Below are 23,688 nucleotides of genomic sequence, written 5' to 3'. Positions count from 1 at the left end.
CTCATGCATTAGTGCAGCATACTGATGTTGTAGCTGGTCATGATAAAACTACTACTACTACTTGTGTAGTAGTTATTCATAATTAGTGTTCTATTTATTCTAGAAGTTTTCTTTCATTCAACAAATATTTCCTTTGCCTGTTTTTTATTGTGTATTATTAAGGATTGGTAAGGACCACATGCACCTGAGGTCTACGTAGGCAGGCGGATGAAGAACAAGCATGCAGTTGGGCTCTCTTTAAAGTAAGATAAGTTAGTGGTAAGTTGTGAAACTAGACAATCTAAGGCATCTATTGGTACCAACGAGGTCAGCACAGCTTGTTGGGGAGAGGGGCTTAATAAAGCTGCAAAGTTTTGGTGAAGGGAAGGCAGGCACGGTGATTTTAAAGGAGTCCCTTCAACTTCGATCTCAAGATATTGGAACAAAAATGGGTTCTATGGGTACTCATGAATCTCCCCTAGAGGGCTTGTTCCTAGAAAATGTTTTGTTCCTTACCATCAGTCCTTAAATGTGTCTTTTTATCAGCCTAACTGAAAAACAATCAATCATCTAATACACATACACACAGATTCATGACACATTATGTAAAAGTCTATGCACATCACATCATAAAAGTAATTTTATATATTATATGTAAAAAAAAAAAAAAAGGAAACCAAAATATATCATCTCAAAATGATCTGACTCTTGTATTGACATTGACAGTTTTTACCTAATCTTCCAACAGCATAATTGAATTCCTGAAATTCAGCTATTGAGCCACCTCTGTGGCCCCATCTGGCGACCCCTACTAAAAATTTCTGATTGCGCCATTGTATATGTGTGGCATTATTTTTGGTCATTTCAGTGTTTTCTTTCGTTTTGTTTTTTGTATAAGAATGAACTGTTGTCAGTGGCATTTCAATGTCAGGAAATGTAGTAACATTTACTCTACAAGGTGTAATAGAAAATATCAAATCAAATATCAAATGTTTATTAAAGAATTTTTTTTGTTACTAAATTCTTCGCTGAAAATCTGAACTAAAAATGTGACCAGCTCTTGAACACATTCATTTTTCTCCTTCAAGCTGCCACCAGTGATGATTAAAAGTGCAACAATCTACAGTGCAAAGTATATGATTCATGCGCTGAAAGAAAACATCTGCAAATGTCGATTCAAAGTGTAGAATCAAAGGAATATGGTGCTCCACATTTCACATTTAGAGTGATGAGAGAGCAGACATCTATGTGGGTGTGGCACAGAGCTGGAAGTGGCATCACTCACCATGGCCAGGGGCACGATGCCCGCCAGGTCCTCCTGAGCCAGTTGGATCTCCGTCTCAGCCTCTTGTGTGGCGGCACGACTGGCCGGGTACTCCACCTGCCAGGCCATCCAGCGGCTGCCCAGCGGCTCTGGAAAGCTTTCCATTTTCAGATCCACCTGGAGCACCCTCTGAACCCCCATCTCAGACCTGCCAGGGAACAGAGAAAAAGAGAGTGTCACTGAATGGTAAAGCAGGTGGCTGTGAAGAATTTGAGGAAGAATAGGCACGTGTGCAATGTGTGCTGATTCAACCTGCTGTCTTCTCTAATGATGACGAAGGCTGACGAATGTGTCTGTGGCTAAAATGTATGGCATTTTACCAGCTGAGATTCTTTAAAATGTCAAGTCCTTTTGTGTTTGCCTCTCTGGTCAACCCTCTGCTTCACAGAATAATACCACAGCCCTTTTTATTCTTTTCACTCTTTTCCACAGGCGATGTGCACTGTAAATAGAAGCCATCAGCTCATGCTCTGGTCCTCAGAGCAGTTCAAAGGAACGCTTCAGCAGGCGTCACCCCCGCTAACGTGTTGATGGTCGGGTTTGTCACCGGTGCCCTTGTTTGCTGTAGCAAATATACGACATACTTTGGCACGATCTACGGCGGGCCCGAATTAAGTCAGACAAATGGAGAGCGTTGATAATAAAATTTCCCGTGGCGTCATAAGTCTCTGGTGCCCAGAGTTTAAATATAGCCCGGAGGCAGGAAAGGTCAGCTTTACACGGGAGCCGCAGGAGATGGGAAATGGCACAAGATCTGTTAGCCACGTCTTGCGTGTCAAATGGCGGGACTCGGGGCCAATAAATTTCATGCATGGTCTCTATGGCACACCGGCACAAAACAGCATCTTGTAATTCGTGCATGGCAAGGGAGAGAGAGACAGAGAAGAGGACAGTGAATAAATCCATATTTGTTTGGAGAGGAGGGTGCATGTAACACGTAGAAAATACTGTGAAGCCCGCAAAAAAAAGATATCTTTCCAAGGAAAATTCATAAAAGCAAGCAAAACGAGAGACAGAGAAAAAACATATGAGGTACATCTTGGAAAGACAACAGAGCAAATGTGAGTAAATTATGAATAGGGGACTAAAAACAGTAAAACAATAAATAATAGAAAATGCTTTATCCACTGCTCGTATTCACATACGTCTGACACTATTTCCACATCATTCTCATATTATTCAGCTTTATTCTGAGAGAATGAAAGATTTGTTGCGCAGCAGAGCACAACAACCCAATTTTCACATCCAACAGAGGTGTGTATGAATAATTAAGATGACAACCAAATAACTTGTGTCACATTTCATAACGGCTTACCAATCACAGTACCGCGCCACTGAAGGCATAGTACGACATCATGGACTTACATAACCGTCCCACAATGCTGTGTGGAAAAAAAGACAGATGCTAATCTCAAACCGGTAAAGCCACAAGGAGGTTTATCAGGCAAACAAAGTAAACAGATGATGCGCTCAATGTCCAGAAATAAACCTCTGAGAGCTCCGGACTCAGCGAGCGTCACCCAGGACTTGTGTCAGCCATCAGCACAAATGGCCTACTTTCTACAGCACATGGAGACTTATGCTCTGGCAAACGTAACACACTTCAGGCATGCAATGATACAGACGGGTGAAAAGAATGAAGGTCGTCATACAGCAGAAATGTTTACTGTACACTAACTCCCAAGTACAGGAGCTCACACTCTGACAATGTTAAAGGGACTCCAGAAAAGACAGAAAAGTTGACTATTAGCTTTGTTGTCTTCAGAAATGTCAATTATTTCCCTCCTCGCATGATCCACTTGGCAAAGTTTAACAGCAGCCATGAATGCTATGAATTTTATGAGCTTTTTATATTTCTTTCTACAATAAAAATGCCAACTAAATATTGAGGTTATACAAATTCACATTGTCGGGTAAAAATAGTCCCTCTGCTTCATTTTTAACATTCAGACATGCTATTAATTTAGCAGTTTTTGTGACAGAAACACACAACTTCAAAAGAAGACCTGAAAAGATGACAGCCATATAAAAATGAGGACGAGTGGAGAGGAGAGAATAAATGGGATTGCGGGGAAGTGCAAAGATGAGATGGACATAAGCAGAGACATGCAAACTATCATCTCACTTTGGCCGCTCTTTAACTTAAAAATCGATGACATGGAAATGAATGGAAACTATATTGCAGTGTGGAGAATGTGTTTGTGATTTAGTAAAAAATCATGAAAGCTGCAACTGTAATAAATACAATGTTCACAGTGAAAGTGGTTTATTTATAGCATTTTTTATGAGGACTCTTAAAAACTGAAGCTGCTGCAGGTTGTATATCTATCTAGCCGCTAAGTTGTAAAGCAGATGGCAAAAAGAGGAAACAATAAACAAACATTTTTTGGACTCTTTACCTCACGTAGAAAGCCTGGCAGAGGCCCCTTTTTGATTGTCTGCTGTGCTTGACCCCCATTGACACGCGTCATAAAGTGAAACCTGACAGAAACATGGGTGTCAGGTTGAATGTGACCCAGACGTTGAATCGCAGACATCAACCATATACTCCAGCATGCCATCCTGAGCCGACCTCCGCTCTCCAAGTCTGCTAATCACATGGCTCGCTGGGGGAAACTGTTCATTTTTCTGTCACTTCCAGCATGGGGTCTAATTCAATTAGCAACAAAGGGCCTGTGGATGCGTGCCACACAGCTGGCCTCAGCCTGATAATTATCTGTAAACTAGCCGTGGTTTGACTAAATCTGAGGCCAGACAGACGACCGGAGGGCAGCCAAAGGCAATAGAGAGGGGCTCAGTAGATAACAGGCCCTAAAGTTGGAAGCAGCTGGCCCTCTGGCTTCAGACACCAAACTGGAAGAGGAAATCAGACTTGACAAGGTGCTGCCCGAGACCGCTGACAACTGACTCACTGAGAATAGCAGAGAGATGGCTGCGAGGATGCTGTTTAGGCACATTCAGGATGCCCATTAATCACAGCGACGCAAGCAGATCCGCAGGACCCGCAGTGACACACAATAAAACACGAGTGAATAGCTTAGCACCATAATGTATCTGTTTAAGATGCGATATGTAGCATTTTATACATCAGAATGACAATGTAAAGCCAGTGGTTGACATAAATAGAGAGGTGACTGGGAAGACTGGTGACAATACACGACTGGTAGTGTCATTGCAGGAGTTTTCAGGGGGAAAAAAAAAACAAAGACATTACCATAAACCCTGTTTGCCTCCTGTCACAAAGAGAATGTCTTATATTTCCCCAACAGGTATGAGAGTGTTATCTTCTCATCTAACTTTTGGCAAAGAGGCAAATGAGCCCAAAACGTCCAACTATTGCTTTAATTTTTAGATCTAGAAATTCAAAAGTACTTTAAAACGCACATCACAAATTCTTTAAGCAAGGGTGATGTCTTTAAATGACTTGGTTTGCTTGAATGAACAGCCCATTCTCATCCCCAGGGTGTCGAATACAACAGCTTGGTCAGAGGATGAGGGCGTCAAATTTCACTCCTTAGCATCTGTATGACACGTACCGTACCGGCTGTCAACTAACTCCAATGTAAACCCATACATTGAAATAATATAAAGTGCGAGAAAACAAACACAGGACTTTGACCCAGGAGACTGCTGTTTGTGTCCCTTGTGAAACCAGAAGTCAGCGCTGAATTTTTTTTAAACAACATAACATAATAACCATCTCATGACATGTCACATTAGAGCATAATTTTAACATTTTTCACCTTCCACTCTTTGACTCTGAGATTTTTTTGCCTACATATGTAACAATTTCAGGCAAACGACCTATATGTGTCTGCTATCAAAAACCACATAAAGATTTTTTATTGCAAAATCAAGTTACGAGGAATTAAGCCAAAAATGGATGCAGTTCATTGTTTCAAATGAGCCACTGGATGCACCCTTGCTTTGGTGTTCAGACCAGAACAAGCATGCATACCCCGTGGATTTTAGTTCCACAACGTAGAAACACAACTTTGTATTTGATAAATACCCCTAAAACATGTTTTACTTTGTTTATGTGAACTAGTTTTCCACCTGCTGCTCCCCGCAGAGTGGACAAACCCAGCTGATAGTTCTCAAGGATGTTTCTACTGCACTGCCTACCTGCCGACACCATGACGGTATGATGGCATTTACGTAGCAAGGGGAAAAAATGCATGTTACCACTGTATGGCATTACATTGAGGGCGACTCTCCCTGAAGTAACATGACTTATTTCACATGACATTTTTGTTAACTTAATTCCGTAATAATCATACTTACTGTAATCCAAACCATGATCTGTGTTTCTAAATCTAACCATAAGTTTGTTGCCTGAACCTAAAGTAGTTTTAGTGACAAAAACTTATGTTTCCTGTTAACACAAATGTTTATTTTAAAAAGACACTTTATATGTAACAAGCATAAATTGACACTGAGCTTTCAAAACTGAAGGCAGAGGGGTTCCTATGCCTATGGTGTCATGGACTGAAGCGTAAAGGGCCCAAAGCTGTCATATTTCATGAGTTGGGAGTGAGAATGTGTTGGCCAAACAGTTTAAAAACTTAAAATATTAATAAATAAGAAAAACTGCAAACCCTGCAAATGAGAAACTGGAATAGATGTTTAATCCAGAAAGTTGCTGTTGTTTAAATTGATCAATAGTTTATCTTTACAATTATAAAAAGGTTAATTAACCAAGTGTTAGCAGGCAGCTTTCAGGTTTACACAAACAGCTTAACTTTGCACGATATTCTAAACACCTTCCACGTGTCCTTTTCAGACGTGTCATCAACAAATGCAAACTTCTATTGTCAGGCCCCCGTCTTCACTAATTACACAGTCGAAAAAGCTCTTGCCCAAGCAAAGGTGATTCAGCACCATCTTATCTTGATGGAGCACGTTAGAGAGCCATTGAATTTAGATTGCAAAACAGTTAAAGAACTATAGATTTAAATGTCAAAATGAATAAACAGAATCAGGACAAAGTTATTGGAGGAATTTCCTTTTTCACAGATTTCTGTAGAGAAAGATCTATAACTGAAAGAGCTGCTATTGTTCCCATTATCAACTCACTATGTCAGTGTGACACTCCTTGTTTAATCTCCCCCTGATGCTGCCCAATGCCCCGCCCAATGGGCATTAGAGACTGTGAGAGAGACAGACAGAAAGGCTTTTTGGGATAAACAAAGGGACATTTTCAGGTTCAATTTCTTCATTCTCCAACTTGTAGTTCAAGACATCTATCTTTTTCAAATCATCATCACCTTAGAACAACAAAATGACGTATGGAAAAACATGTGGACCTCAGGCCAAAATTTGTATGTTTTATGTATAAATACACAGAGTAAGATGTAGAGTACATACCACCAGGGCCATATTAAACCTCAGCAGAGCCGCACATAACGCTGCTGATTCAGAATGGCAGATGAAGATGCATAATGCAGACTGCTGGAACCAGAGGAGATGCGGACCACGGCAGTGTGAGACAGCTGCGTGTGTGTTAGGGGGGGCCTCATGCAAACTCTAAACTACTTGTGGAGGAAAAAATAATCAAATTTGTGGCTTCAGTGGTGCCTGAAAGCAGCACCTTGAAGCTCCGCTGTTCTCATGCTCCGTCACCTGGAACAGCAATAAACCAGTCAGCACAATGAAGCCGGGACACACACACAAACACACACATGCAGCCACACACACAGGCACAAAATAGCTATGCATACATGTATGTGCATACGCAGTATATACTGTCCCCAAGAGCATCTATGCATGAACCTGTGCCTACAAACATTGTGGACCTCATCGCTCATGCCAGATGAAGTTGTCTGAGTCTTATACAAATATTGATATGCAACAAATGTCTTGACTATTAAACATAATGGGCACTACATGTGTTTACATCTCTACAGAATCTTCTACTACATACAAAAGCTACAGTTTGTCAAATGCACAATGCAGCACATCAGTTTACAAATTCTTATGTTCCTGTGCAATTTCGTCAACAAGCTCAATTATACCACAGCCCTCTGCTGCAAACAGTAGAGCTGCAACAATGAGTGAAGCCCTTTCTTCAAGAGACTGAAAAATAGCTGTATTTCATGAATCTTAACACACAAAAAAGTTTTTTTTTGAGTTACAGCTAACATTTACCCATCAGTTTCCTCCATTCAAAGATTTCTTCAAAGATCTTGTTTTGTCCAGCTAACATTTCAAAAGCCACAATGACATAAGAAAAAAAATCTTAAAACAGTTAGTTAAATATCTAAATAGTTGCAGATTCTTTTTCTGTCAATCAGTTAATTGACTGATCATTTTCACTCTACCCGATTTTATGTTTAAAAGCTCCTAAGTGAAAATAACACATTGAAATTCTGTATTTGTAGGCAGCATTGTTATTAATGGGTGGATTATGGTTCTGATTAATACCATCTGACCAAAGTGAGTATATTTTCAAACTGGTTTCTGTTGCTATTGGTTTTCTTTGTATGTTTTTTTTTTTTTAATACAGAAAAGTTAAAAAAATGTCCCCTTTCAACATTAATATTAATTATTCAAATTCTTCAATTATTTTGTCCGCAATTTTTTAGTTCTTCTTATACTGTATTTTAAAGCCTTCCAAGGTGATGGAGACGAATTAATATTTTAATCAATTTATTGTTTTCGTTTCAAATTGTCAAACTTAAGAATTTGGACTGTAACTGGAAAAACACCTCCTCGGGTTGTTTAAAAAAAAAACTCCACATTTCTTGAAAAAATACTAAAGACATGACCTTGATGGGGCATTTTCGTATGAAACCAGCTATTTACTGAGGAGCACTCCCCAAAACCTACATACTTTCTCAGCCTTTTTTTCTATTTATTCACACCGCAAATAGGAAAAGGCCTATGGCGGCTATCAAAGCCTCTTTTATTTCTTTATAGTGAGTCAAAATCTGGTCATGTTTCCCTGTCTCATTAATGCCTGGACTTCATGGTCAGTGCATTTGGTTGTGTTTTCATCTATTTATTCACTTTACGAGCTGTTGTTCGTATTGTTTGTTGTTCGCACAGATAACACTGCCAGTGTTCATTTGCCACTGTTTGACCAATCACCGTAGCCTACATTTACACCACTCAAGGTTCCTCTTGTTCTGGAAGAGTAACCAGCGTGAAACAGGAGCTCAAAAGAGTCTTTTAAAATGAAGCTCAAAAAACTATAATTGTTCCTCATTCTTGCAGTGCAGACACAATAATAAGGGTGGTTCTTAGAACTATGGAAAAGTAGCTCTGGTCTGAAAATGCCGGGGTAACTACTGCCTTAACTGGTGACCCAACCCAGTCTATTAAACTGGTCACATTAAATACAGATTGAAAAGGACAGATGGAGGGAATGATGAACAGACACATATAACGTTGGTTGGATATAACAACAATAATAGTATATGAAAGAGTTAAAGGTCCAGTGTGTGGGATTTCGGGGCATCTATTGGCAGAACACTGTTTTCACTATTTTGAATGACATGAAAATAAGAATCATCATGTTTCATTAACATAGAACGGGCTGTTTATATCTATACACAGAGCAGGTCCTCTTCCATGGAATCCAGCGTGTTATCTCTACAGTAGCTTAGAAAGGACAAAATTAACACTGGGTCTAGAAAGGGCCATTCTCGTTTTTGTGTTTTCGTGTCAGCACACAGAAAAAGTTTTAGTTCTGCAGCCTCACCGCTAGTTGCCACTAAATCCTACACACTGAACCGTTAATGTTAATAGGACTGTTTATGCAAGAGATTTTTCTCTCAAATGTATCTAAGCTGTCGGTGAATCTCAGCTCTCAGCCCGAGGGGAGCAGAGCCACTTTCAAAGGGCATCCACCTCAGAGGTCAGGGCCTCTTTTTAGGCCTGATTTCTGAGCAAGGGCCCACGCTGGTCACAGCATGCAGCACAATCTCTTCTGAGCCCTGACCAGAAACTAGAGTCCTTTACTGGTCACATTGTCACAGCCTTCTGATTTGCTGCTCTGCAATCAAAGCAAATCCCTCTGACCCTGAATGTATTATAGTCACAAATGCATTCAAAAGCCAAAATGTCAATGCATACAACCCTGAAAACTGTACAGCATTTTAAATGTTGAAAGAAAAACCACTGCATATGGACTGGAGTTTGAGTATGGAAAGCTGCATAGAAGAAATGTTCAACTTCTTCAAGTTAGGTAGAGGGAACTTGAGAAAAAGCCAGGCATGGTAAGTCCATCAGTGCTTTTATATTCAAAAGAATGCCGTTTCCCAGTATGTTTCTGTGAAAGTACACGAAAGGAGATGGGGGAAGGAGAGAAGCCAAAGGGCTCTGAAGTGGAGGTTGCGGAGTTGGGAGGGAGCGTAGGAGGAAAAGCACCCTCAGACGCCTATACCCAGTGGACCTTTTCAATTCAGCCTTGTCCAGAATAGAAAGAAAGATAGTGGCAGGAGGAAAAAAAAAAGGTGTAAACTCCCCCTGAAACAGTTTCAAATAAAGGGAAGACAGGAATGAGAATAACAGTGATAAATGTCAGCGAGGTGTAGCTGCCTCTGTGGCTTTCGAGGTTCATGGTTATTCAGAGATATATTGTATGTAGTGGCCACAGGAGAGTTAGAGCCCGGTTGGAAGAACGAGAGAGATCGAACAAGAATACAGACAATTTAAGATAAAAGAGAAGGCTGGGGACTGGGTTCATGTGATGATTTAAAAATAAGACATTGAAAAAACAATAGAGATAACACTCCTTTGAGTGTATTAATTGTGAAGTCTACATTTGAACCATTATGACATATATGAGCGAAAAGTGCAGGTTTGTGATGGCTTGTCAGTGCTGATCGTCACAAAGTACACACCCTTGAAATAAGTCAACTTTTCAAGAATCGCATTTACAGAGGGTTTCCAACCGATTCCAAGTATTCCTCGGCTGAAAAAGTGTCAATATAGAATTTCCTTCCAGGTTAGACTCTAAGTAAGGAAAGAAAAACACCACATTCGAAGCACCTTTTTCTTCCCTTTCACCTGACAGCTGCAACGTATTTCTGCAGTCTGAGAGCTCTCCAGGATGTAAGCTATAAAGATCTCGCCATACAAAGTGTCTGCTGACGGGGAGCCACCAGCGCCCAACATTAACTTGTCAATATGACATTCAAAACGACACCAATTTTACATTTGATTAAACTTTAATAGCGAGCCGTCGTATGGGTTTGTGTTTGGTGTGTAGGCGTATATGCATTAAAGTGCGAGTGTGTGTGTGTGTGTGTGTGTGTGTGTGTGTGTGTGTGTGTGTGTGTGTGTGTGTGTGTGGGTCCATGTACCTCTATTTCAAACATGTTGAAGTGTTTCCTACACAAAGGCTGCAGCAAGTCTGGTGATACAATCAGGCGAGCCGGAGCATCCCTCATGTTGCTATCATTTCCTCCAAGATACTAAACCAATATCTTTTGATTTATGGTGCGTCTACTGACATTCATTTACACACCTCTAAACTGACAGAGAAAAAAAAAGAAGGAAATACTAAACTGGGCTGTTAAAAGAAGCTCTCTCTTTTTAAATGCGGCGTTGGGGATGTGGGAGTGTGATGAAAAAAAAAAACAATGTAGATTCTGGTTACACTCTTTACAACAGGAAGCATAAATCTTTTAACACGTCCCTGTTTTGACACACAAATTCTTCTTGAATACATTCCACGCTGTCATGCCATGAAATAATCTCCTGCGCATGTCCAGTGCACTTTATACAGTAGCCTCTGATGTTGTTCAGGAGTACAAATGAAATCTTTATAGAGGAAAGTGTTGCGAGGTACAGTGGTCAATGTATTTTTTATACTTCCATACACGAATTTAAGCCTGAGGTAAAATCATATATCCAACTTCTTTCCTCTCTAATGGAATATTTAGAAGAGAACTCTGCTTATCCTCCAACACATATGACCACAGCTTGTTTGTTCCTAGTACAACCCAGAGGAGGCAGCAAGGGGGGACACATATGAAATGCGGGGGTGGATTGGGGTCCTCCCCTCGAAAATGTAGAGCATCAAACAATTAATGTCCTGCATTTTGATTGATTTCTGTGCTTACATTTTTGCATTTTCTGCTTCATTTCGTGTGGAAATGTCTTTGATTTTATCAAAATGGACATCCAGCCTATAGCTGGAAAGAGATTAACACACACACACACACACACACACACACACACACACACACACACACACACACACACACACACACACACACACACACACACACACAAACCATCATGTTTGACTGTTATTGGTTGCAGTTTGGTAAGGTTTTAGTCCTTTACTGGTCAGCCATTTTTTAACACAATTGTCAGTGTAATGCTGGCAATTCACATTTCTGTAAACAACTTATAAGTGACCTTTTCAAATTATTATATAGCGGATATGTTGAAACTTCACATTTTTACAATGCTGTGGTTAACGTGTGGTTAGGTTTAGGCAAAAAAGCATTTGTTATGGTTAGGAAGAGAACATGTTATGGCCGAAAATACTCATTTTAGGGGCATAATTCTCACTGGAAAAGCAATGATGTATTGGGAAAAAAAAAAAAAAAAACAACCTCTATGCATGCCTAAAACACTGCTGGAAACAGAGCAAAGGGTCAAAACATGGCTAACATTTTCTTTGGTGACTGGGCTGCAATTGAGCAGACTTATGATGGACAGTTTGAAAAAGTCAAAATAGACGCAGCAGAATCACAGACATCATCTTTTTTATACCTAACATTCGTCTTTCTTGTCAAAACCTGCCACTTGCATTACTCAAAATGCCATTCAATTGCCAATAGCGGCTAATGTTGCCCCAAACTCCAAAAACCCAGATGTTCTTTGATTTTCCACTTTTAAACTATTAGTCTTCAGCCCAAATTGACCCAAATGATTTCACTGGAGGCAATATATCTGTTTCAATCCGCCCTCTGCAAAGCCACAAAAGGCTTTATACTAATGTCTTTTCACATATTCACTAAAACTAAGATCTACAAATAGACTTTGATGTGTAAATTCAGTGGCGTGCCCCTTTAAATAATTTCTCTTTCTCCTGAATCTATATTTTGTGATTATAACCAGAGAAAGAAAAATTACTCAAGTAGTGTACTTATTCTTCATGCTGCTACTTAACTACATGCGTAATAACTTGTAATTTTGTTGAGATTGTATATAGATTTTTTTTGTGTGACTACATTACCTCCATTAAACAACTACAATGGTAAAATGTTTAAATTGATCACATCAATGAATCATATATGAATGAATAATAATCGTATAGTGTAATCTATAATGATTTAACAATAACAATGGTCACGTTATGCTACTTTAAGAATATTTTGCTGATAATACCTCCATACTTCAGTTTTAATGCAGGGTTTTGAGTATTTTTTTTACTACGTTCGAATACTTCTGCCAGCACCGATCATATATATGTAGGAGGTGCTGGAGATGTTTATTGTGAGCTACTTCACAAAATCATTGTAAAAATGTCCACTCAGACACATGTTGTAGGGACTATGGTGCTGACCAGAAATTCCATTAATGTTTTCAGTTTCTGTTTGTTGGGGGACCCTTGCTGCATTTTGTTCTCCTCTTCTCTGTGCACTCATTTCCTATCATCTCTACTGTCAGCTATCCAATAAAGACATAAAGTTCCTTTAAAAAAAAAATAAAAAATTAAGGCACTAACACTTTTAAAAGGTGTTCTACACCGTACAGCTTTGTTCTTCCCAAAAGGCGAGAAATACATTCTGGGAAATGTAATTTCCATTTATCTTATTCTTCAGGAGCTCATAAAAAAGATTGTGCTGTTACATTTCAAATAACCTACAGTGCCTGAATTAAAACCCACTTTTAATAAGCATCGAATTCCTTTTAATTTAATCATTTATTCTTTGCCCCTTTCTAACGTGCACACAGAGAAAAGGGCTGAGTGCTATTAATTATACGATTATAATGAACCATGGGCGCAAAGCGAGGGCTTCTGGCTTGTGTGCATCAAACCCAATAAGGGGATCAAATTTCCGATTAACTTAACAGTGTTCTGCAGCATTCATCAGCCGAAATATTCTACTCCTACACAAACACACACACACACACACACACACACACACACACACACACACACACACACACACACACACACACACAACTCGCTCTCTCTCTCTCCTCAGCTGGGGTCACTCTCTCCCTACATAAACTGTCTCACACATGATAAAAAGTACATGAAAAAGGAGTCTTTCCTAGTAACTGACTGCCTCATATGGCCTTGAATTGGACACAGAAGGGCTTTTGTCACAGCTTTAATTTATTTCACTTAAATAATTTACTGCCACTTCAATAAAACTGTTTAGTTGGCAGGTCGGTCAGCATCTACACGGAGACTAAAAGACAATATTTTACACATACATTTTAACAGTGCAATAATATGCTGCAGCAACAAAATAGAGACAGTACATCTCCAGACAGTCAGGCTAGTTAAAAGTCAATTTGTCTGGGGAGGCATAAAGAGGGGAAGGACGCTGGATGTAAAAAGTAGAAGAGTGTCAGGAGGGGAATATTCCATTATTACATTTGTTTCTTAACTTGCTCCAGATTGCCTTGAGGGAAACAAGGCGCAGTCTGTTAGCCCGGACTCAAACAGTGGCATATCATTTCCCAGACAACAAAATCTCATCTTGGAGCTAATGAAATGCACCATGCCAACAATTGTCTAATCAAAACTAAATGCTTTTCTGCAGTGCAACATCATTAGAGTCCATCAGCTGAAGTAGGCTCCATGGTGTAATGGATCCCTAATGACAGTAGTTATCATCACCGGTGACCTCAGACCTTTGTGCATCAGACATCACTTCCCAGTCAGTTGCACTCTATATCTGCCTCATTCATAGCAAAGCTATCTAAATGGCAAATTGCATTATAATAAATTGCTACTTGTCCAGACAGTTACACTCAATTTTCCCCACATCAAAGCACTCATCTCAAGGCTGGATTACAAGCATTAACCACAGGGAACGGACGTCAAAGCTGCTGATAACTCAGCCTCACACACTAGGGGGCAGCAGACACTGAGCCCTGAGGGCACTGATGCAAATGTTTGAGCAGATAAACTCTCTCTTCCTGCCGCCTCCTCCCTCCCGTCTACATGCTCCCCCTGTTTGATCTGCAGGGTGACATCATGTGACCGGCCGGGGCCTGTCCTTGCACCTGCAGGTGCTGTGACACTGGCAGCGCCTGTCCTCCTAGGAAAAGTCCTTAAAGACCCACAAAACCTGGGGTCCTTTCAGCTCAGCCACCGTTGGCATGGCAACAGAACCTGGAGAGCACACAAGAGTCATTGACCAGAGGCGCCCAGACCATCAGATCAATTGCAACCTATGCTTTGCCCTCCTCCTTCCTGCTTGTAGGATGTCTAAAGTTAAGCTCCAGCTCTGTGCGACACAAAACAAGAGTGCAAGAGTCAGAGAGAGGATACGCTCAATATTACAGCATGTGTTTTCAAGCAGGTCAGTGAGGACAACAGAGCCAGATGTCGAATTTGCTGTAAAAGCAGAGTGCGATCTGTGCCAGCACCTCATGAAAAAGTAGTGCAAAGATTTAAATTGGGAGCCGAATATTTAAAGGGATTGTTCAGAAGTGGGATTGTATGAGGTACTTACCCATAGACTGTATATTAAAAACAGTGGATGTCTGTTGGCATGCCCCCCCCCACCCTGTTTGAAGAAACAGGCTGGAGTCTGACATGGAAGCTAAGCAATGTACAGCTGTGGATGGGGGTCAGCAACAAAACGTATCTTAGCCACTTAAAAAAGGCCACTTTTAAAAAAATTATATTAATTTAAGTGTAAGCTATATTTACAATATTTTGACTGCTTCACTTTAATGTGAAATAGTGTTTTTCAGAGGGAAAAAAAGCTGTAATATCTCTCCCTTCAAAGCCAGAATCCACTGAGAAAAATAGTAATTTAACACCACTGAACACAGAGCAGCTCTACCACTGCCTTGAAAGGTTATTTTGTTTGTATTACTGTTTGACTGTGGCATTTTAAAGGGTTAGTTCGGATTCACCAATGTCATGCAATAACACAGACTAACTGATCAGCAGCAGCAGACCAGCAACTCCTGTGTTCAGTGAGCTAAAATTACTGTTATCCTCAATGGAGTCTGGAAGCTCTGATGGGAGCATAGATGTGGAACTGGAGCAGTTAACAGCTTCCCCGTTGGAACAGGGTGTAAAAAATTGAAAATAACATACTCTCAAGATGGCTTATACTAAAAGTGATATTGATTCTTTTAGGTGAGACTTTTTTTTAGGTGGCTAAAATACATTTTGTTGTTGACCCCTACCCACAGCAGTACATTGCCTAACTTCCATGTCAAGCCTACTTCTCCAAACTGGAAGCGTGCCAAACAACATCTACTGTTTGTAATACACTGACCATGGTTAAGTAACCCATAGAACCCCACTTCCAAAATCCAAACTATCCCTTTAACCTCATGTGACTGCAATAGAAACCTTTTAATAAAGATAATTTAAAAAAAATGATGCTGGCAGACAAACATGCGACAGCACACACTTAAATGTTAACTCCTGCATATACAACACACGTGCACTTTCACAAGCATATGTGCACACTTAAATTCACAAGTGGTACTCCTGCTGTTACACATAAACATATGTGTAAACAGAGCTGCTTTGTTTTGGATAATTACAGCGTTGGTGAGGAAGTGATGCAGAGGCTTGTGTGGGCATGATTGCCTTGTACCCCAGTCTTAATGCAGTGCCATGGATCAGAGGGGTGAGAGGCAGTGATGGAGAGTCAGCTCCTGCACAACTCCTACCTTCCCGAGGACTCCTTATGAGATCCATTTTAATTCGGAGACTCACAATAAATCTACGTGGCACCCACACACTGGCTCTACTTTGACATTAAAAATCAGTTTTCCCTTAAGCGTGCATTACTTTTCATGCTCACCTGGTAGTAAAACTGGCTTCCAAATGTGCTGAGGGTTTCTATTATACTCTCTTTCCAAGATTTCTTACATTTCACTGCACATTTATCACTGTTTATGCAAATCATTGACTGTGTTCTAGCTGTCAGACGATAAAAGTTCAGTGCATTAGCAGCCTGTCGGAAAGGCTGCCCAGTAATCGCAAATGGTCAATTTGCTTCCACTTTGAATGCTGCAATGAGGATTTGACTGCTCATTTACTGTGAAAGCACAGTAATTACATCACAAAGCCTTTGATTATTTATTGAATTAATCTTGAATTAAAAAATATTATTGTGAATTTATGGACGCAAACACAAAAAGATAATTAATAGTCTACATTACAGTCTTCACATGTGGAGAGGATTCATTTAACCTCGCCTGCTTCAGATTCTGAATCTACTTCACTGCACTCAGGACTCACAATCAGAAATAAAGCTAAACCAGAGCTCCACCTAAATTAAGAATTCAGGTGTTATTTCCATGGCCGAGGAAAGTTCAATTCATATTTGTAAACATGAGATACTCTCTCTCAAAACCAGAGACCAGAGAAAAACCGAAACCAGAGAGTAAGTCTCAAACAAGTGATGCCATCAATTCCAAATCCAATTTTCATGGACAAAATTTCAAAACTTTTCCATGGCTTTTCAAGGAGCCAAAATATAAAATAATAATAATCAAAAAGTTTGCCAAACTTGCCTGTAATTTTTTAAACACATTGGAATCAATTTCTATTCAAACATAATTTCACCTAGCTGGCATACAGGGGGAACGACAGAACACAGGAAAAAAAAAATGAAGAAATGTATGTGATGGTAAACAAAACATTACGCACTGCCGCATATTATAGATACGTTACATCAACAGCTACAGAAAACGAATTTGCCGTTATGTTACATCACATGGAAAGTTATACTAGTAAGAATTTGATTACACAAAACAAAATTCAATGGCTTTTCCAAAACTTTTAATGTTTTTTACTAATTCCATGACTTGTCCAGACCTGGAAAATATAATTCTTAAATTTTATGACTTTTCTAGGTTTTCCATGATTTGGGAACCCTGCATACTTATAACATTCCCCTGGGTGCTTTCAGTGTCATTTATAACATCTTTTCCAATTCATTGTCTATGGAGCTGCTCCATACTGTATAGCCTATGTCATCATATAATTTGAGTTTAGGCACTCTTGTTTTTGGATAAGGGAGAGAGTTGACCATGTTTAATAATATTCTTGGATTGTCTTAGACCATAGGAATAACATATATGAGTTTTGAAAATCGGGGTAGTTCCCCTTTAAACAACAACATTTCAAGCTTTTCTCATTGTGAAATCCCGGCATACACAACGAAGGCCTCACACCAATTAACAGTTAGATTAGTTAACATTTTGGATTCCTAAAACCTCTAAGCACCTATCACAGGCTTTAGGAACTGAACTTGTGGACCCTAACGGCCATTTTTTAAAACTCATGAGCAGCATTTTACAGTCTCAAAGCGCTATATCAGCACCACCTCCCAGTATACACCCAACTCCCAGTCAGGAGTGCATTTAGGTATTAAGCAGAATTTAGCTCCCTCTTATGCACCATTTAATGAGCTCAGTGCTAAATTACTACCAGAGCAATTACACACACATCATCCCTATATTCCCCAATACACCGCATCCACACATCAACAGCACAAATCCAGACAGGCCGTTCCATGAATCAAACTGAGTATTTGCTGAAATCTGATCACGTCCATATGAAAAAAAATTCTTACCGGTGCACATAATACACATATCAGTAGGCTTACAGCAGCAGATTTTCTCATTGATCAGCAGTTAGGGAGTGTGATGTGAACGGCTGTCCTGGCAGAGGAGAAATTATAAAGCATTTTGTAACGGAAAAAAGTGCCTCCACACACCCAGAGGTCCGTGCGCAGAAATGAGACATTGATCCATAATTGGAAGCACTCGGTCATGAAATCTAAAGACTAATTAAAGAAAGAGAGCTTTAATGGCATCCATTTACATATTGAGCACAGTCATTTAATGCTGCCTGCTGACTTACAGCCTGTGGGAAGCGTGGCTTGATCTGAAGAGTTTGACTTAGATCGCACTAACGACAGGTGTCTGAAATGTCTGACTGTATCAGCGTGAGCTGCTTGTCTGACAACATGACTAAGACGCTATTGCAGCTTTGCTGGCACCTACAGACACATCAGCTATTTATAACATGTGCATCAAGGTCTTTTTAATGGTGGTTAATCATGAATATAGTCTTGGCACAAATAGCGGTGGAGGTAAGTCATTGTCAGCTTCTGTGTCTTTTCACTGTGACCTCCACAAGGCAAGGACAGCTTCAGATGCTTTACCATCACCTATGGTTGCAACTTAAATCACTCACATGAATCTTGTCTGTGTGTGTGCACGCGCGCCCGTGAATCTGTGTTGACTGTTTGCGCGCACAGGCTCAAGGTGGAAGAGGTGACGTGTACGAAGTGTGGCATTTCATCTGGAGGCATGAACATGTGCGCTGGTCCCTGCTGTGTGGAGGCGCTCAGGGTGCAGGTTTTGTTACCCCTGTGGCCCACTGAGGTGTACACACGGGTCTGATTACGTGTCAGGGCTGGTAAGTCCCGCTAAACAGGCGAGAGGAGAGGAGCAGCCTACGGTGGCGTCCTATACTTTTCCTCTGCACATTATCGGCTGGACAGAGTTCTGCTTTCAAGCTGTTATGCTGGGAATGATAACAGAGGACAGCAAAAGATTGCTTGCCAGTGTTGCCACGCACAAGTGCTGCAGAGCAGACAAGAGGATGTGACTCGTACCTCTCCTGTTTGTCTTCTGCTTGATTGAATCTGTTTCTGACTGAAAGCAGAGCTGCCCATTTGTGTTCCATGTGCTGAGCTCTTCAACATCCAGCCCCCTTCTTGTATTTTTCCCCTGAATACTGTTTCTATACCTTTCTTAACAGCCCTGGGCCTGTTTTAATAGGCTTATTTAAATATTTCTCCTATGCAGGTTAGAGAAATGAGACAGCTTTGGTGCCAGACCAGGCATTTCTTTAAGTGGAATAGGCTTTTGGTTTAAAAGCCAATCATCTTGAAGGCCAAGCTAAACCGAGGTTAATTGGAGCCAACTGCAGGCCAAGTTTTCTTTTGCCTATTCAGTTAGATAAATCTACGGGGAAGGAGCTTTTGTGGGGCATTTGACTGGTGAATTATAAGAGTAGTGGAGCTTATTCTTGCTGCTCAGTTGTTGCTCATCAGTAGAGTCTGAATGAGGCGCGCCTCATTGCAATGCAATCCAAAGTGACTGAGTGCTTGTCCGATAGACACTACAAAGACATAATTAGAAGAGAAACAACTAGGATGTTTGTCAGAATGCTTGTAGACAATTGCATGTTTACATCTCAAGCCACTTTGCCTCCCTGGCTGAGTGCTACCTGCAGCGAGCGCAGCAACAATTTTGATCTAACTGCGGGTCTAAACTGTGTCTGACTGCTCAGAAAACATAAGGAAATTTCTGCAGAGGGTAGGGTCATGCATTTATTTATGGGACGAGAGCACAGGAAATAAATCCATGCTGTGCTTATTTGGGGCTTTTGTTTCACACTGAAGCATTTCAAAACAAAACAGAAAGCTCCCAATTCTTCACAAGGGAGGGTGTAAGTGCAGGGAGGACTCAGTCTGTCCCATCCAGTAAAGTAGTCAGTAACACCACTGTTTCCTAATGAATGGGAAAAAAATCTATTAAGCAATTTGTTAAATTTAAATAAAGGGGAACTATGTCCATTTTCAAAATTCCTACATGTTATTTCAGTAATCTCAGACAGTCCAAAAATATCAGTAAACACCAGCAACTCTACCAAATTCACAAACTGGAGTGCTAAAACTCAAACTTGTTTCGTCATAGGGTATAAAATGTGGAGTTGCTACAGAACATGAACAGTGAAAGATTTTATAGATGACACTGAGAGCAGCTGGGACAATGTTCTGAGTATATGGATATATTCTCTGGACCGACAACACTATAATAAAATAAAGCTAATTTGAGTAAATAAAAGAAAACAAACATGCTTGTCCACAAAATCAGTCTCCCATTTACTGTCTATGACGCAGCTCCAGACATTATACTTAATGACATCACAAGTTTGAGACTGGTCTCTGGCTGCAGAGAGAGCAGCTCATATTCACAAATATCAGCTGAACTTTTGTAAACCCTGGAAATAACATATTGGAATTATTAATTTAGGTGGTATTTCCCTTTAGATGGTCCCCAGATTACAGTGTAAATATTTTGTAAATACAGTGTATCAATAAAATATTATATGTGTACTTTCTGTCAAGGAATATGGGGCAATGCATCTGTGTTCATGAAGGAGATGATGACAAAGATGCTTGTTTCTATAACCGGATGCGTTTTGATTGTCAGATGGATCCCCAAGCTATGTCACTGTTCCCTAGTATTTATCAACGTTTTAAAATCATACACATAATTAATTTAAAACAATAGCTATTAAGGAACACTTTTCTTCCGGGCTTAGCCTAATCGTTTGCTCCCTTGAAAGAATGATAACAATGCACACTGCAATTAATCAATAAGTACTTCCAGAGATAAAGCAGTATGAACATTTCTTATCATGCTCGTTGTGGCCAAAATCATCACAGTTATCAGTATTATCATGGCATTGTTAAAATGTCCAAAAAATACTGATGCACACACTAAAATAATATTAACCACAGATAAAATTAGCAGCACTTTGTTCCATAAACATTAAAATAATAAAATAGCCACTGCCCTTTGTAAACAGATGCAAATCATATCAAATGTGCACTGACATTAAAGACGGCCTGTCTTTGCTTGCTTGAGTGTCTGTGTCACTGTAGATGAGGACAAGGGATCAGTACCATCACTGGGTTTGCCTGCTGCACACCCACTCAGTAAAAAAGAATATCAAAACAAACCCACGTTGCATGCTGAGTCTGCATCTGGGAGACGGTGGTTAAATTTAGTTGATGCTGGACAGTACCTACCGTGAGTTTTTCAAAGTATGGTAGTCAATCGCAGCTTTAATGACCATTTAAATTCGAAACGGTAACACTGACTGTGGGGAGTTTTACCACGGTTTATCATGAAACTGGTTAAAGTCTCATCCTTTTAAGCACCTAATTTTCAAAAAAAAATCTTTATAATGTAAGTTCCAAACACTTTGGGAAGGATTTTATCATTTTGAAATATCCTATACAATAAAGTTTTCACCCTGTTATCTTTTAAGCTATTGTATGTCTTTTTCACTTCATGTCTTTATAGATATTAAGTACGTTATTTACTGATACACTGTATCATGTAACTACGTGAGTACATTTACTTAGGCACAGTTCTTAGGTGTAAATTTGAGGTATTTGTATTTTACTTGAGTGTGTTCTTTTCATGCCACTTCATAATTCTTCTTTCACTACATTCCCAAGAGAAATATTGCACTTTTTAGTTCACTACATATATCTGATAGCTTTAGTTACCAATTACTTCACAATTAATATTCGTGAATAAAAGGAATCAGAAACCTTATAGAATATGTTTCGTTAAAAATCAACCTACCCAACAGTTAATACAAGTACAGCTGAAACAATTAATCAATACATAAATTAGTCAAAAGAGAGATAAGTGGTTGTTTTATATAATCAACACATGTTTTACATTAGGTACAAAAACAGTAAGCAACAGGATACACAGGAAGGATTCCAGGAACTCCAAAAATGTGGAAAACAAGGTAAACGCATTTTTTTGTAGTGGCTAAATCATTAAAGAGCCAACATTTTTCGCCTACTGCTGATCTTTGTCATGGCTTTGAAAGTAAATTAGCTAACTGACAGAAAATAAACTATTTTATTGCTATTTTGATAAACATATAAGTCGTTCTCTAATTTACTTTGAGTAATTCTTTTTCTTTCTTTTTCAAAAATAATTTTGGATTGCATTTGAATTTAGTACATGTTGCTTATTAAACTAAAAAAAGTAAAGGATTTTTATTGTTACAGTGTGGTACTGGTACATTTATCTGAGTAAAGGCTCTGAACACTTCCTCCACCGCAGGCTGTCAGTAATCTTGCATAAACCAAAAGATAGCAACAGAACAAAAGCTGACTTATTAAAGGTATGACCCATGGTGGAACTGCTCACTTTTGTGTACAAATATGCAATTAAACAAAGAATGGACAATAAATATTTACCTAAATATATTGACCTAGCAAATAGCTCTTTTACTTGTTATATTAAATACTTTAAAAAGCAGTTTTACTGTAGGTAACCACACACACACAAAAGAAAACCTCTGGTAATGCAACACTCCAAACGCTGGTAACCAGGATCTAATCCTCGGGAGGATTAACCTCTAAGAGCAGGATATTCACCCATAAACCTTTATAAATCTGAAACACATGAACTCTCTGGGACACATGCAAACCTCAATCTGTCTCTCCAGCTCGTTCTCATCGTCTCCACTGCACATCGACTACACGCTGGCGGCCACAAATAATTTGTAACGGACAGCATCCATCATGGCGTGATTTGAGTCCGTCTGAGTTACAATGCAACTGCTCCCCATGTCACTGACAAACCAGTTAGGTCACCGTGTGAAGCCGATATGATGTATGAATAAACTCTGACAATGGTTACCTTTGCAACTTCACGTTCACTTGGTGTAGATGTATAAAGTACAGATCAGACCATCCCCATTGAGTGTTATTACTGTCTGATTGGTGAACTGGGGAAAGGTGCAATGAGGCACACTGGGACATTATTTCCCCATATTGTTTCCTTGGCAATGGAACAGAGCAGCAGGCAGGAACATTCAGATGTAATCTGGGCTGACTGCTGTAATCAGCTGGCTGTCCTGGGGAGACACAGAATATGCCACATCTCTGCTCTGCTGCTGATAGAGGAAACCAAGCCACATCTATTCTATTAGGTACAATCTGAATGTTCCTTTCTCATCAACCTTACAATATGGCACCTAATAAGAGTCCTAGTGTTCACTCCGTCTTGATAAAAAGAAGAAAAAAAAAAAAAAAGCTGTGACATGTCTTGGCTGTCACGCACGGGCATCGATCGCACGCCATTCCTATCATTAAGTGATGACTGAGGAAATAGAGCAGAGTAGACAGTTTTGTATTGGTAAATACTGCCAATGAGGCTCCGGTGAGAGTTTTTACGGTAAATGGGGGCCAGTGGGAACGGAGCTGATTCATTATTAAGGGTGTTAGCATTAAGACTGTCAAGTTAACATTCCTGTTTGCCCCTAATGTAATTGGGGCATTTCATTTCAGCCTTGATTTATGCAGCATGATACAGCATTAAAGATATTTGGCGTGTGGCTCATTCTCCGGGCTGTTGCACCTTTCAAAAAA

At 39.8% G+C, this 23,688-nt stretch overlaps 1 protein-coding gene across 1 annotated transcript in view; it reads right to left on the bottom strand.

Moving 5' to 3' along the window:
- The window catches only part of LOC121944861 (transmembrane protein 132C), a 178,559-nt gene that overhangs the window by 57,806 nt on the left and 97,065 nt on the right, over nt 1-23,688 (bottom strand). Inside the window, exon 4 of the mRNA XM_088077016.1 lies at nt 1,265-1,451. Within this exon, the coding sequence (XP_087933142.1) occupies nt 1,265-1,451 (187 nt within the window). The remainder of the gene's footprint in view (nt 1-1,264; nt 1,452-23,688) is intronic.

Source organism: Plectropomus leopardus, chromosome 4 (assembly GCF_026936395.1).
Source record: "Plectropomus leopardus strain MGB_pleo_1.0 chromosome 4, ASM2693639v1, whole genome shotgun sequence".
Lineage (NCBI taxonomy): Eukaryota > Metazoa > Chordata > Actinopteri > Perciformes > Serranidae > Plectropomus > Plectropomus leopardus.
This window is presented reverse-complemented; position numbering and strand designations above follow the sequence as displayed.